The sequence below is a fragment of the Poecilia reticulata genome, chromosome 11 (assembly GCF_904066995.2).
Source record: "Poecilia reticulata chromosome 11, P_reticulata-male-v2, whole genome shotgun sequence".
In the NCBI taxonomy this organism is placed as follows: domain Eukaryota; kingdom Metazoa; phylum Chordata; class Actinopteri; order Cyprinodontiformes; family Poeciliidae; genus Poecilia; species Poecilia reticulata.
The window spans coordinates 7210060-7225030 of NC_088840.1; the positions used below are offsets into that span (position 1 = coordinate 7210060).

General features: G+C 39.8%; 1 protein-coding gene across 2 annotated transcripts; it reads left to right on the forward strand.

Moving 5' to 3' along the window:
* The first annotated feature begins 1155 nt into the window (after positions 1–1155).
* On the forward strand, positions 1156–12581 carry LOC103472089 (solute carrier family 22 member 13). 2 transcript variants are annotated; one of them, XR_534805.3, is made up of 10 exons: positions 1156–2363; positions 4308–4411; positions 6538–6692; positions 7164–7332; positions 7447–7561; positions 8506–8612; positions 8693–8904; positions 9484–9587; positions 9678–9890; positions 12027–12581. XR_534805.3 is itself a non-coding variant. In XM_008421468.3 (10 exons), exons 1-10 carry the CDS (start codon positions 2028–2030, stop codon positions 12097–12099), a joined length of 1593 nt encoding a protein of 530 aa, XP_008419690.2. In that variant the 5' UTR covers positions 1156–2027; the 3' UTR covers positions 12100–12581. The 2 variants fall into 2 exon arrangements, 1 of the variants encoding a protein (XP_008419690.2); XM_008421468.3 differs by having other exon boundaries at positions 9484–9592.
* The last annotated feature ends 2390 nt before the right edge of the window (positions 12582–14971 follow it).

Consider the following 14971-nt stretch of genomic DNA (forward strand, 5'->3'; position numbering starts at 1 on the left):
AAGTAACACCAACATCAAAAACATCCACAAAGCATGATGCTGACGCCACCATGCTCTACAGCTGTCCATGTTCTCAGATCTAGGCTCTCTATCTTTCTTTGTATATCAACTGACCACCAACCTTTTCTATGAGCTTATGAATTCAAAGAAAATTACCAAAACACACACACACACACACACACACACACACACACACACACACACACACACACACACACACACACACACACACACACAAACAAATGTTCTCGCCAAGTTTTCTGGCAATTTAGCAAATAGCAATCATTTTTGCAATTCTAGCCTAAAACAAGAGAAGTTTGGTCTGATTTAACTTCGGAGAGGTAGAAATAGAAAGGCGTGTGCGTCTTTTTAAAGCACTGTATGTAAATATTTGGTTCAACTGATGGTATCAGTTGAAAAAAAATTCTGTACAATTTCTAACTTGCGCAGCCATTTACACAAGTTGTTCCATTCAGGAAGAACAAACTGTTTGAAATGAATAGTTCAAAAATATTTTTGATTATTCTTAAAAGTTTTCTGGTGAGGTTGGAGTTTCTGTTCTGATTTTTGTGTGTGTTTGTTTTTAAATTTGTGTTTTAGTGTCTCTTTCCCCTCTTTTGCTTTTGGAAATACTTAGCTGGGTTGCTGTCTACTTTTGTCTACTTCTAGTGCTGTGACTTAAAATGTTATTCAGAATTCATGTTCTTGTTTTTCTGCATTCAGTGACCCAAACCAGTAATCAGTCGATGTGCTTCGGTGAGTATCGGGTAACTCAGACCTTCTATAACAGCCATTTCTCATTCTGCATCACTGATTAGCTCTCCTGACAGGTCACAGCATTTTTATTTACATTGGCGTGTATTTACACAGTATCATAACAAGAAATGCTCATAACAGTTATTGTTGTTTTCAACTTCATATTAATCTTTTCAATTTAGTTTCAACAAATTATACATTTAAGCACACAAGTTAAATTTTACTGTTTTTAAAAGCATTTTTAAATGTTCTCTTTTACTTATAGATGTATTTATGTCTCTTTATTTTTTTATTAATTTTTTAATTAATACAAATATTTTTTAATTAATTTAAAAGATTTATTAAAAAAAAAAAATTATGTAAAATGTTCACATTTGTTTTTTTTTGTTTTTGTTTTTGTTTTTTTTCTTCTCGTTTTTAATTATGTCAGTTTCGGTTTAACAAAAACACCCCAAGTTTACATTAAATCTTCCACCACCTGATCAGACAGTAGATGGCAGCAGAGAGCTGGTGTGAGCCGAAGGCACGTGCTCTACGACCAATTTATGCAAATGAGATGCTTATAAAACGATAATTACGCCATTAAATTATGAATTAGGACGCGTCCTGTGCGTCACGAGTCAGAAAACCAACATATTGAATATTATGTAATAAACGTGCCTTTAAAATCCACACATATGCGTGTTGTCCAGGATTTTGCACACATGGCCCTGCCCTGTACAGTAAGCAGCGCATACGTCACACCACCCCCGGCGTTTTTCTCCCCAAATTCCGCCTCGAGTGGGAAACCAGAAGCTCACAGGGGCTTCTGAGGGATGCGCGTCCTCTTCCACTTCTTAAAACAACAGTACCAATCATTGTGGACCGTTAATTGCATCCAGTTTCCCGGTTTACCTCCGGCTGGTAAACCTGCACGCGCTCCTCCTTCCATTATGTGATGCGAAGAGAGAGAGAGAGAGAGAGAGAGAGAGAGAGAGAGAGAGAGAGAGAGAGAGAGAGAGAGAGAGAGAGAGAGAGACTTTGATGAAAGGTTTGGTTTTCACCCGTGGGTCAGGAGAACTCGGCGTTTGGAAAGCGTAAAGCGCCTCGCTGGTGAAGGCACGGAGGGAGGAAGATGACCTCGGACTGGAATTGATTCAGATAGTTTATTTTTCTGCTGCTCATGGAGGAGAAGATACACCTTGTTTACGTCCTGGTCTGATTCACTGCCTGGTGCTGCAGAGGAGCCACTCTTCCACGCTGACCTGTAGATCCCCATAAATTCCCACCCTATGAATTTCGACCAGATCCTCGCTGCCATCGGCGGCTTTGGCAAATATCAGAAGATCTTGTACATCTGGATTTGTTTGCCTCAGATCCTTCTCGCCTTCCACATGATGGTGAGCATCTTCACCGGGGCCACGCCGCCCTACCGCTGCCGGGAAAGCTCCAGCTCAGGAGCGGGGAATCAGACTTCGCTCCCCGCAGAGAACGTCACCCTCTCGGACTCCTCCTGCTTCTCCACCGAGGTGATGCTGCGGCTGCAGGGCAACCGGACGGAGCGCGACCCGTGCGGCCACGGCTGGGTCTACAGCACGGAGGTTTTCCACAGCACCACTGTCACCGAGGTACCGGAGGATGATGCGATGCGGAAATAAGAGCTCAGCTCAAGAATAAATTCATAAGTTTTGTTTAAAGATATATTTGTAATAAAATAGACCACATTGCCTAACAAGCAGTGGCGGTTCCTGCGTGACTGATGTCCCGGATGATCCCAAAGGGGCCCATCAGCACAAACCTTCTGCAGCAGCCAGGTGCAAAACTTTTGTTAAAAAAATAAAACAAATAATAAAATAAAAAAAATTGTACAGTCATTATGTTGTGACAGTATTGTATGAGACAGATAAACTATGAAAAAAATTAAGCGCCTCTGCTAGCTAGCAACAACCAATCAGAGGAGGGTCTTAGCACTGTCAATCATGGTTGTATACGCTGCCTCTTCTCCTCTCATCTTGATCTCTAGCTGTTACTCCACAGCTTCTTCCTGATGCTCAGGCTAGTTAGCATGGCCACCGGTGACGGCGGATATGAGTTGCTTAGTCAACATAAACTGGTCCCAAAACAGTTTGTGTTGGTATGAGTCCATTTCCACTTATAGGGCCTCGTGAGTTCCACGATGCAGAAACAACGGATGCGATCTCGGTATTTAGCAAACAAAATGAGATCCACAATAAACCGCGGAGTTTCACAGAATTAGCTGATATTGGCTGAAAGGGGAGGCTATCTGTTAGAAGGGACTGAGGGGAAACACATTTTAACACCTTATAAAACAAATGTTCTGTTGAACCACAGTGGTCTGTTATATTTGTGAAACAGAATAAATAGTAAATGTTGGCCTTTAGATATTGGTTTGTTCATTTTTTTTTTATTCTTACCTCATACTTCATACTTTTTGGGTTAGTGAGTATGGATAAAATGGAAAAAAGAGGAATTCAGAAAAATTTGAACGGAAAAAGTGGAATTTGGAAAATATTAAAAAAGATTTCATGGGGGCCGAAATATCCTACAACACTTTAGTGTTTGTATTTATTTGTTAGCTGAAACTAGTTTTTTTATTTTTTTATTAGTAATAGTAAACATTTTGAATAACGCAAACATAAACGCACCCAATTACAGGCTCAGTTCCCTTGTTTGTCTCCAGTTGTGAGCGTACCAGCAGATGATGACATTTATGTTGTGCAGACGTTGTTGTCGAGCGATCTGAGAGTGAATAAGTCTTTGCATCGTTCACCTCCAGAGGGTTTATCAACTCCCTATGGAACGGGTTTGCAAATAACCAAAAGGAAACTTGTTCCTAAAGCAGCTGCTGATGGAGCCACACCGAAAACCGCCACTGCTAAGCATTTATTATAGATCTAATTAAAGAGTTGACCACAATATGAGCAAGTATATAGGGGGAGAAAAAAAACACTATTGTGTGTGATTCTGACACACACACTTACACACAACATGCAACAGACTTCCTGACAGACCAAACAACCACAAACCACACAGATATGATTTGTGGTTGGTTTTTTTGGGTTTTTTTTTTTCTTTGCTTCCATACGGGTCTGCTACAAATAGTTTGTAACATTTAGCACATTGTGGTTGTTTTGGCTCTCTCCTGCTTGTTTTTTTTGTGTGTTTTTTTTTAAACACCTAACTGGTGTTTTCTACACAGTAGATGCTTTTGGCTCTAACTGTTGACACATTTACATTTTTCATTCCTCGTGCGACACCTTTTATCTCCTTTCAGATGTGTTTTAATCTGTTTCGGTGTGTCTCGTCTTTCTGCATGAAATCAGAAAAATCACGGATGCAGAAAAGCTCAATAAGTTAAAAAGAAAGACGCTTGATTAAAAATAAAAAAACAAACATTTGTTTTAGCACCTTGACTTCAGTATGAATATGGTACGAGGTGAAAATGTCAAACAAGTAAAACCTGCGTCCCACCTGGAGAAACTCATCTATAAATGACAGAACAAATAGGATTCAGTAACAACTTTTAACTATTTCCTTTCTTCTCCTCCCAGTGGGACCTGGTGTGCAGCAAAGCTGGACTGAACAGCCTCGGATCGTCCATCTACATGTTCGGCCTGTTGGTGGGGTCTGTGCTGTTCGGAGCCATGGCTGACAGGTAAGGCTCGAATCTCGGACTTTGAGACGAGACGCCAGACTCGGCCGATCCAGGCTGATCTTCGGCATCAAAGCGTGGTTAAAGGGGCGGGTGCCGCTGGAGGAGTCCTGCTGGCATGTGGTTGTTTTGTGTAAGTAGGGCAGCTGACAAACCGCGGCGAGTTAGTTCAAGAGTTAAAAATACACAGGGAGGTTTGACTCAAACTGGTGACCTCTGCTGTGAGGTGGAATTTGTTTCAGATGTATGACATCTTCTCAGAAATGGTAGTGTCCTTCTCCAGCAAAAACAAAACATAATTCAGGAGAGTGTAAAAGCAGGTGCCTCGGATTTAAAGGCACAGTTCAGCACGCCTCGATCAAGAGAAACAAACAAAAAAATATACATGTTTACTTTATTCAGCAGTGTCGTTTCTTTGATTTATTAGGTCTTAGACCTGGAAAGAGTTGTTAGTGTAGAACTGTCAGAAGCTCTCTTTTAATTATTTTAAGGGAATTAAAAATAATCTGATAAAGCCAAATCCTGGATAAATTATACAATAGAACCACCTGAAAATGACCGATGTTATTAATCAATCAGCCTTGATAATTGAGGATTTAAAAAAAAAAATGCTTACGTCACTTTGGAGTTGTTGTGATATATACACAATCCGGTGTACAAATTGTCCCTGAATGCACCTTAAAAGTTCAGCTCTTGGGTCCAACTCTTCTGATAAGGAATCCTGTTGTGCATTGACATTAATTAGGCTGGTTGAAGGCAGCTACAGACAGCAGGACTTAGCTTTTTATCTGGCTCTGACCAAAATGTTTTGCTGTGCAGCTAAATATTTAGTTAGTAAGTAAAGTAACAAGTTTAGCTAATTACTGAGCTAAATTAAATAATATAGGACATATTGAATATTTAGCTACCAAACTAAATATTTAGCTAACAAGCTAAATATCATTAGCTAATAATTAGCGAGAAGTGCTGAAATAACATATTTAGGTTGTCATTTAGCTAACAAGCCAAATATTTTCCCCCATAAATTTGTGAGCAAGCTAACTATTTAGCCACAAACAAAAATATTTAGCTCTGGGTTAGCTAAATATTCAGTTAGGTCTGAGCTAGCTAACTGTTTACAAACTTACTAATTAATTAGTTTGTTTTCTAGCCAATTAAATATTTTGTCTCAAACTAAATGTTTAGTTTGCTTACTAATTATTTGTTTTGGGGCTAAATATTTAGTATGCTAACGTAATACTTAACGTGTTGGGTTTATGAATTGTAAATTTATAACATATTTAATAAAAATACTTTTGTGAAAAAAACTGAGCAACGTGAGAATGAAGATGTTCTGCATAGAACAATGTCTGAACCAGTCCCAGCTACAGTTTAGCTAATCCCTGCCATAAAGCTTTACCTGTAGGATGGAAGCTTGCTGCTTGTTCGTAAACCTTGGGTTGTTCATTAAGTGAAAAGAAAAAAGAAAAAAAACAACCACAGCAAGAAACCACAGTGACCATTTTGTGAGTCAGAAATGAAAATGCTGATGTGGAATGAAAATCTTGTTATAATAAAGAAGATTTAATGGAGCAAGCTGTCAAGATTAGGGGCCAGGAGGTCAGGCCACAGAGAATGATAAGATACCAAGCTGCCCGTAACGGCCAGTTTCTTACTGAAATACAAGTCATCAAAAAAAGAAAAGAGAAAAACTTTTATACTTTAAACAAGATTATTGGAAACATGGAGAAAAGGTGAATAAATTATGAGGAAGGAAACTCAGAAAACATCAGGAGGTAAATCCCAAACATAAAATTAGAAGCCACTTTACAAGTCACTTACAGTATCAATATGAAGCAATAGAAAAAACCTTTAGAGAGGAAAATTTAAATATTATGACACAGTCTAAGGCACGTTACCAGGAGACATTCACATGCTGAACATCTGCAACCAAGAATGTGTTGTAGGCTATATTTTATAAAGACAGGCTTTGGTTAGGCTGCCTTATCTTGGAAGATGTTTCTGGTTCAACATTTAAATGTGTTATCAGGGCTGAAAATTTAACATGAACCCTAAAAACTACATCTTCAGTTATCTTGGGGTTTTATGTGACAGACCGTCTCTATCTAAGAGTGCTCTCTTTGTGAAAGGTACGGCCGACGTTTGGTCCTGCTGCTGTCCATCGCCCTGCAGACTGTGTTTGGAGTCGCTGTAGCTTTTGCGCCCAACTTCCCAGTCTACGTGATTCTACGCTTCGCAGTTGGGACCACCATATCTGGAGTCATCATCAACGCTTTTGTTCTTGGTATGAACTAAACGATCACACTCAAAGACGAACAAGACAAGGTGAACTATGAACATTTAAGTTATAACCTCCGACTTCCTGTTTCCCTGCCATAGATGTGACATTGCGTATATTTCTATTCTCTTAAGGTGGATGTATGTTATATCAGTCTGTATCAGAAAATAGCTGCTTGTCTAAACTTGCCCAAATCTACAGTTAGAGTTTGAGCTGTAGAGTTAAAAACTGGAGCTAGAGCAAACAAGGTTCAATGGAGAACCATATTTCCTTTGCGACATAAAATATTTTTTCTTACTATTTTTTTTCTCTCCTATTGCAATTAATTGTATGGTTTTTTTATTTTATTAAATATCAATTGTTTTCTTTGTAACCCTTGACACTTTATCCTCCACCTCACAGCTCCAAGCCTCAGTCAAGCCCATTATCAATGGTTCCTCATTTCCTCTCTTGTCCTCTTCTCTCCCAAAACGCCAGGTACTGAGTGGACGTGTACCAAGAGACGCATGCTGGCGGGCATCATCACGGACTACACCTTCGGCCTGGGATACATGCTGCTTGCAGGGGTGGCCTACCTGATACGAGACTGGAGAAAGCTGCAGCTCGCTATATCAGCCCCAGGCTTCCTGCTCATCTTCTACATACGGTGGGAGGTTCAACCGGAAAATTGGATCTATGCGTGTTTGTGCTATACAATGAATGGCCTCTGTGTGGCGCTGAGTTCCTCCTCTCCCCTTATATCTGCTGTGTCCTCCATCAGGGTTCTGCCCCAGTCTGCCCGGTGGCTACTGGCCAACAACAGGAGAGAGGAAGCCATCGCACTCCTCCGCAAAGCGGCGTTAGTTAATGGCCGGGTCTTACCTCCCGCTGTCCAGGTGTGCGTTCATCTCATTCATCCTTCCATCTGTCCATAATTGTATCAGTCTGTTGGTTCAATTGACCAGTCCAACCATTTGACCATTCATCGGATCATCCATCTACACATACAACCAACCAGTCCGTTCTTCCATCCAACCAGATAGTGTAAAGCAGGGGTGTCAAACTCCAGTCCTCGAGGGCCGGTGTCCTGCAACTTTTAGAAGTGCCTCTGCTGCACCACACCTGAATAGAATAATTAGGTCATTAGCAAGGCTCTGGAGAACTGAGGAGGTAATTAAGCCATTTGATTCAGGTGTTTTGTACCTGTGGCACATCTAAAAACTGCAGGACAGCGGCCCTTCAGGACTGGAGTTTTACACCCCTGGTGTAAAGTAAAAAGATGCCAGTCCAAAATGTAGGGGAATTTCCCATAATTCACAGTTTCATCTGTCTGTTCAATTAATCCAGCTGCTGCCGCTCTGCCCTCCAGTCTATCCCTCCATCCACAGATTCAAGGTCAACCAAAGAAAATGCATTTTCAAAAACTTTTTTTTTCCCAGAAATTGGATGTAAACACACAGTGGAAGAGGACCAGTCCAAGTCTGAAAGGCTTGGAGATACCAGATACTGTATTTCTTCTCTGATGATGTTTGGACTGGCCTTTTAGTGCTGAGGACTTAACATGTTGTTCGTTTATGGGTCTTTTATGTTCAACGTTCATTAAGTGTAAAACACTCAGAGTTGCATTAAGGTTAGATAACTTACTTAGTGGTTATAGAACGTTGCATTTCCTCGACTGCAGAGGATCTTCATCCATTTGTATTGAGTTCTTTGCTTTGCTTTCAGCTGAAGACTACTCCTGCTTGTTTGTGTAAAATTTGTATGGTAAAACTTGTGTTGAAGTGATTTTGTACCAACAAGTTTTTTATTTGCTTGTGTGTCATGTTCATTTACACATCAGACTGAAAAGTGGGAGTTTTTAGGCGGCTCAAAGCGAAGTCACTCAGCTATGGATCTAATCCAGACACCACAGATGAGAAAGAGAACCATTATTTTGTTCTACATCTGGTATGTTCTGTCGGCCTTTTTCAGCATTCCTCAACGTTATTTCTAGATCTTTCTTGATTCCTCTTTGTTTGCAATCACAGGTTTGTGAACGTGCTAGTGTACTATGGGCTGTCTCTGGGTGTGTCTCGGTTGGGGACGGACCTCTACCTGACCCAGTTTGTGTTTGGGTTGGTTGAGATCCCCGCTCGCTCCCTGGTCCTCGTCGTCCTGCCCTTCAGCCGACGCCTCTCCCAGAGTGGCTTCCTGGCGATTGGGGGTCTTGCCTGCTTGTTGATGCTCGCCGTCCCTGCAGGTATCGAGGGTGGAGACCAGGGATTGGTTGCAGTGTTATGGAATCTCTTAAAAATCATATGCGCTTTGCAAGATCATGCAAAGGGGTTCCTACACAGTCTGGAAAAGTTTGAAATTTGACTTAGTTATCTTCCAAATATAGATAAAGATGTAAAAAAGAAGATGTGAAAAGATGAATTCATCCATCCCACCAATTAATTTGTCTATCCAACTAGCAAGTCAGTCTGACTGTCTATCTGTCCAACAAAGCAATCTGTTCATCCATTTGTCCATTCATCCGTCCAACTAATTCATCCACCCTTCCATCCGTTTGTCCAATCAACCAGTCCATCAATCCATCATTAGTCTTTCCATACATCTGTCCGTCCACCTGTCCAACCAACCAAATAACCCATCTATTTATCCACCATTACATCGTTGGTGGATAGATAGATGGTGGTTGGTTTGTTGTTTCTCCAACCAATCACTAACCAATCACTAATCTCATCCATTGGTCCATCCGGCCAACAATCCCATCCATCAACTACAAATACATATAAACTCTGCTCTCTAAAATGTCAACATTTTTCTTTGTCTGTAGATCATCCCAATGTCCTGACTGGACTTGCTATGGTTGGGAAGTTTGGTATTACGGCCTCATTTGCTGTCATCTATGTGTACACTGCTGAGATTTTCCCTACTGTGGTAAGGTAGGACTTCTATGTTTTCTGCCAAGCAGTTTAAGGTTTCCTCACACATGCAGTCTTGCAGCTTCTTCACTTGGTGTATCTGCAGGCAAACAGGAATAGGTGTGTCCAGCATGTTTGCGAGGATGGGGGGCGTATTGGCACCCATTATAATCATGCTGCACAACCACAACCCTGTCATGCCGCTCATCATCTTTGGCACTTCCCCGCTTCTGGGAGCAATTCTGGCCTTGGCGCTGCCTGAAACTGCTGACCGACCTCTGCCAGACACGCTGGAGGACGTAGAGAACTGGGATGCCAGGTACTGCGGCTAGATAAAGATCTACTCCCTGTAAATAAAACCTGTTGCACTGCTGCATGTTAGCCTAGCCATCGACCTTCCAACGCTATTCTGCTCGATTCTAATCTCGATCTTGGCTTTTTCCCCACTGAAGAGGATTTCGCTGATACTCCTTCTGAGTTAGGGACACCAGAGAGCAGTCCAGTTTTTTTGGCAAATGAAACCCGGAGGATTTTTCTGAAGAATGGGTGCCAGTTTGCCAATTATTTTAGAGAAAGAACTTTCACAACAGCATTGGAGAGTCTATTCAGATGATCCAGGTGCTGGTGGTGACACAACGGATGACGAGGCTTGGGAACCTGTTTGGATACCTTTTTGGCAAACAAGTTATTATTCAGTCATGGAAAGCAGCTCGGATTCAGATTCTGACTCATATTCTGGAACGTCTAACCAGGTGGATGTGGTTAGACATTCCTCTTCCGCAACAGAAAAGGAATGTTGGTGGAAGAGAAAGATGCGTTTAACAAGCAGTATTTGATTATCAAGGCAGGAATTGCAGAGGAAAAAAAGAGTTAAAACCTCTGTACTTGGATTAATTGAAAGTTTGATCAATTTAGCGTTTAAAAAATCTACTGTACGCTGTCTTCCAGAGATTATTGAATCCATGCAACAATACTATTTTGATAAAGTCTGGAGTGCAAGTCAAGGACAGTTTGTGTCTGTGTCCCCAGAGAACGAGGATAGTGTTTCAAAGATTTTTCACAGGCTAACTAAAAAAGTTAATTGCAAATCGAAAGAGTTTCTTTCTTTTAGCTGTATATGACCCAGTAACTTGTGGAGTGTTTTAAAAAACTACTTTGCTGAACCTGAACCCACCAAGTTCCATAGCATCTGCAAAGGATGTTGCTCATGGTTTAAGAAAAAGATAACAAACTTAAGAAAGTCCTCAAAAAAACAAAAAAAGAAGGCAGGGAAACCAGTCAGCAAAAACCATGCTCTGAAATTGCTTGTCCAGAAAATCCTGGATGAGACAATGCATGTCTCAAACAGAATTGTCCGATGACCGCCTAAAGGAAAACTCTAATCGGCTGTTTGAAAAAATCTGGGCTGAATTTGAAAGTAAGGATCTCAATATCAGCCCATATAAGATACCAAAACAGAGTAGAGCTATTTTAAACAAGCTTCATAAAAGATATTTTGAAAGGGATATATTGTCTATAAATAATTTAGAAATACCAGTATTTGACAAAACTGTGGTACCCCATGTGATGAGACATCTCACAAAGCTGCAGAAGAAACCCAACTGCTGTTGTCGTCCTGCAGCGGCCTGGTGAGGCTCTTCAAATGCTGAATTTAGTCTAAGAGACCATTTCTGTTCAATTTCAGTTCTCTGTGCAGCTTTACCTGCCCTCTAAAGAGTCATCCTATCAGCTGCCATGATCCAGGTGCAGAGATCGATCTATACCACACAGCGATACTAGCTCCTCAGGACTGAGCTCCCATGTCCAGCTCTCCACAGCTTCCTGTGGAGAGCTGGAATTTTTTTTATTTTATTTTATTTTTTTTACAACTAGGAAGCCTCATGAAGCCTTGAAGCAAAATCTAATTATTTATTTTTTTTGCCATATCATTTATTTCATGAGTTATCCTTTGTATCACATTTGATACGGCAGGCTTTTCTTAGAACTTTTGGGCAGAACCAAAGTTAGATAATCTAAGGGCAGGCAGATTGTGTTAGCCTGTCTCCTCCCCCCTGCTAAGTCCAGTTACATTTCAAAATAAGAGCACCAACATGAATCGCATTGTTTTAATAATTAAGTGATTTTTCACAGATGTTTGAGTAGGGTGGGCTAACTGTTGATACATAACTGTTACATTTAAAACTAAATCTGTTTTGGTTGCTGAAATAATATGAAATAAGTAGTTAAAAAACATTAGTAAAAATTATATTTTTAAATCATTTAAAAAAATTATGTTAATTAAACTGACCTTGAAATAAATAAATTGCACAATTAATTTCTTGTCTTCTTCAGTGTTTTTTACCAGGCTAGCTTCGTTTAGATATATCCAATAAAATCCCAATAAAAGTTACATTTATATGATTGAAGGTACTGTTAGAAATCTTTATGTTTGTATTTTGTTTTTTATGTCTGGCAGGATGGCTCCCATTTTGGAAAACCTTGAGCCGTACGAAGACTTCGATCCACCAGAGAGCAGCTGCAACATCTAGCGAGCCAGAACTCGAGTGTGTGCAGCAGAGATGAGCCGATTCTGTCAACCAAACGTTTCACTGCCTCAAAGCTCCGACATCTAACACACTCAACCATCTTCTATGCAACTGCAAATCACGGTGTGATTATGAGCTCTATCCAAGAAAGCCAGACGTGCTTCACACACACCAAATCAGCACAAGGTGTTCACACACAAACACACACAAAGAAGGCATTCAGCGCTCCTGCCAAGGCCAATGAAAACCTCACTGTTTAAGCTGACGCAGGTGAGAACCAGCAGTCAGGAATAGTTGCAGTTCACACTTTTGTATGTCCGTCGTCCAGTTTGCACCTTTAACCCAGTTTTACAAAGCGAACTCACGAAGAGCGTCCTGTAGATGTGAGGAAGTAGAAAATAACTCACCTTAGGAGTTTGCAGATCATTTTTGCATATTTGTATGCCTTTATAAATGTCTATATAAAACTTCCAGTCCAACACTAATGCAGCTTACAGGCCTGATAAACTCTGTAGAGTCTCGTTGAAAAGCAGAAGTACCTTTCAGCTCTAGGGTTTTATGTATAAGGACATCGAGTTAAGTGGTTCATCAATTGGGAAAGTACAACCTCAGATGAACAACACATTTAACAGTTGTCATTACTTATTCATATGATTTACATATATAATATCCTAGCATTTCTGGCTCTATGAAGATTTCTTTTCTTCAACGGATCAATTTGCTTCAGTTCACCGAAGATCGCAGACAACCATTTTGTCAACATGTCCAGGTTTGATGCATCGCTTTCGATTGTTATCGTGTTGCGTGACAAAGTTTCATTAACTAGTTTGCTCTCTTATGTTCAAATTAGACTGTTCCAGAAATCCTGCGTCTTTATTGATGCAACTATGCAAATTTATAGGTGTGGCATTTCGTACCTGTGTCGACTGGTATGTGTACGAAAAAGTGCATGTAGGGGCTCCGTACATCATCCATACCCACCAGGTGTCCCTTTGGAGTCAATATAGTATTTTTGAACTGAATTGACATCTATGAATTTTACAAATAATACATTTCAGCAGGTCAACTTTTATTTTGATTTGATCAGGGGATCATGCTCTACCTTATGATAAACTGTCCCTAAAAAGATTTGAACATTTTGTAATTACCTGAATTATTTATCAAATTACTAAATCAACAAGTGAAATAAACTAATACGGCGTAATTTTTAGCATACTGGTACGAAATGGCAACGCTTGGTTAAAATATAGATGTTAGAGTCGATGGCTATGGAGGTTTTAAATGTATTCATGCCTGACCTCAGACAGGCATTTCTCGGAAGATCTGCAGCTACATTAAATTGTTCCATCTTTGTTGCCGTAGAATGATTGATTTTTCAGAAAGTCATTTTGTGGATGACTTTTCACTCAGAATGCACCGTCCGATATTAATATTGTTGTTCTGGCCGATAAATGATATTTACCAATATTATATAAATTTCTTTACCTTTTTGATATTATAAAATGACCGTCATGTTGACGTTGTTTCTCCACTTCAGCTAAACTCCCCACAATCCTTTGCTTCATCACATGACCAAACATGACCTGCCGATAATGAAACATAAATAGCAATAAAACGGAAATGAACATTAGTTATTAACATCGCCATAGTTTCACTTATCAAAACAATACGATAAAAAGTGACCATCATCGGCCAATACTTTAATGCCGATATATCGCATATCTCCACTTTTAACATTGGAATATTCCATACTCTCTCTCATGCTTAGAGCAGTACAGACTATAAAGGCGTTGGGTCCTGCGGATGATGACTGCACCACTAACCCCTTCAACTCGCTTTGAAAGGTCTGCTTTCGTTTTGCTACGCATTGCTTCTATCTGTCTTTACCATATGTCGTTCATATGAGTTTCCATCTTCCCATCTTTAAGGCCTTTAGTTTGTTTAAATCTGATGCATTTAAACTTCACTGAACTGAAATGACTGTAAATCCTGGACAGGGTTCTTAAGCATTTTTACATGTCATACAAAACACTTTTTCCAAAGTGTATCATGTCTCTTGAGTTGTAATGTGAAGCATGATGGCTGTATTTTAATGCTGTTTTTCCAAGTAGTTGCAGCCGAGATTAGTTTGCACGTACTAGTTCCTTTTATCATGCGCTTTGTAGCCTTTGTATGACGTTTATATTTAGTTTTGTACTGAAATCATGGGATGTAACAGATCAGCATGAATCAAGGTGCTTGACTTTAGTATTTTTTGTAGACGTGCTGTTTCAGATGAGTGAAACGTAATCACGTGTGAATCAATCTACTCTGATGTGTTGTATGATCTATTGATAACAGTTACAAGTAGAAAGGCTGTAGTTGCATTTACAGATGAAATGGTTGAGAAAAAGTGTTTACTGCAGATTTCTGCTGCAAAAGAATGTTTTTAAAACAATCATTGTCTACAGCTATAAAAAAACTAAGTTTATACAGATTCTTGCACATCTATATTGTTTGTATTTTCTTAAAACACGACCACAAATCTTAGTGGATGTTATTGAGATTTTCTGCGATAGACCAACACAAAGTAGAAGATAATTACGAAGTGAAGGCGTGTTGGTTTGTTACAGGGGTCTGCAACCTGTGGCTCTCTAGAAACTCCCACATTAACTTTGGATAAAATGATAAAGAACCACATAACCCTTTTGAATATAAACATTAGGTTGGAGCAATATTCCTTTAAATGACATCACAATATTGAAGTGTTTATAGCGATACCAATGGCAGTGAAAATAAAAGGTTTTACAACTTCTTTTGGTAATTTATTTAGGCAACTATTTTTTTTGCTGACTGGGTCACAGGATCGATAAATATGAAAATATTAATCAGTAAT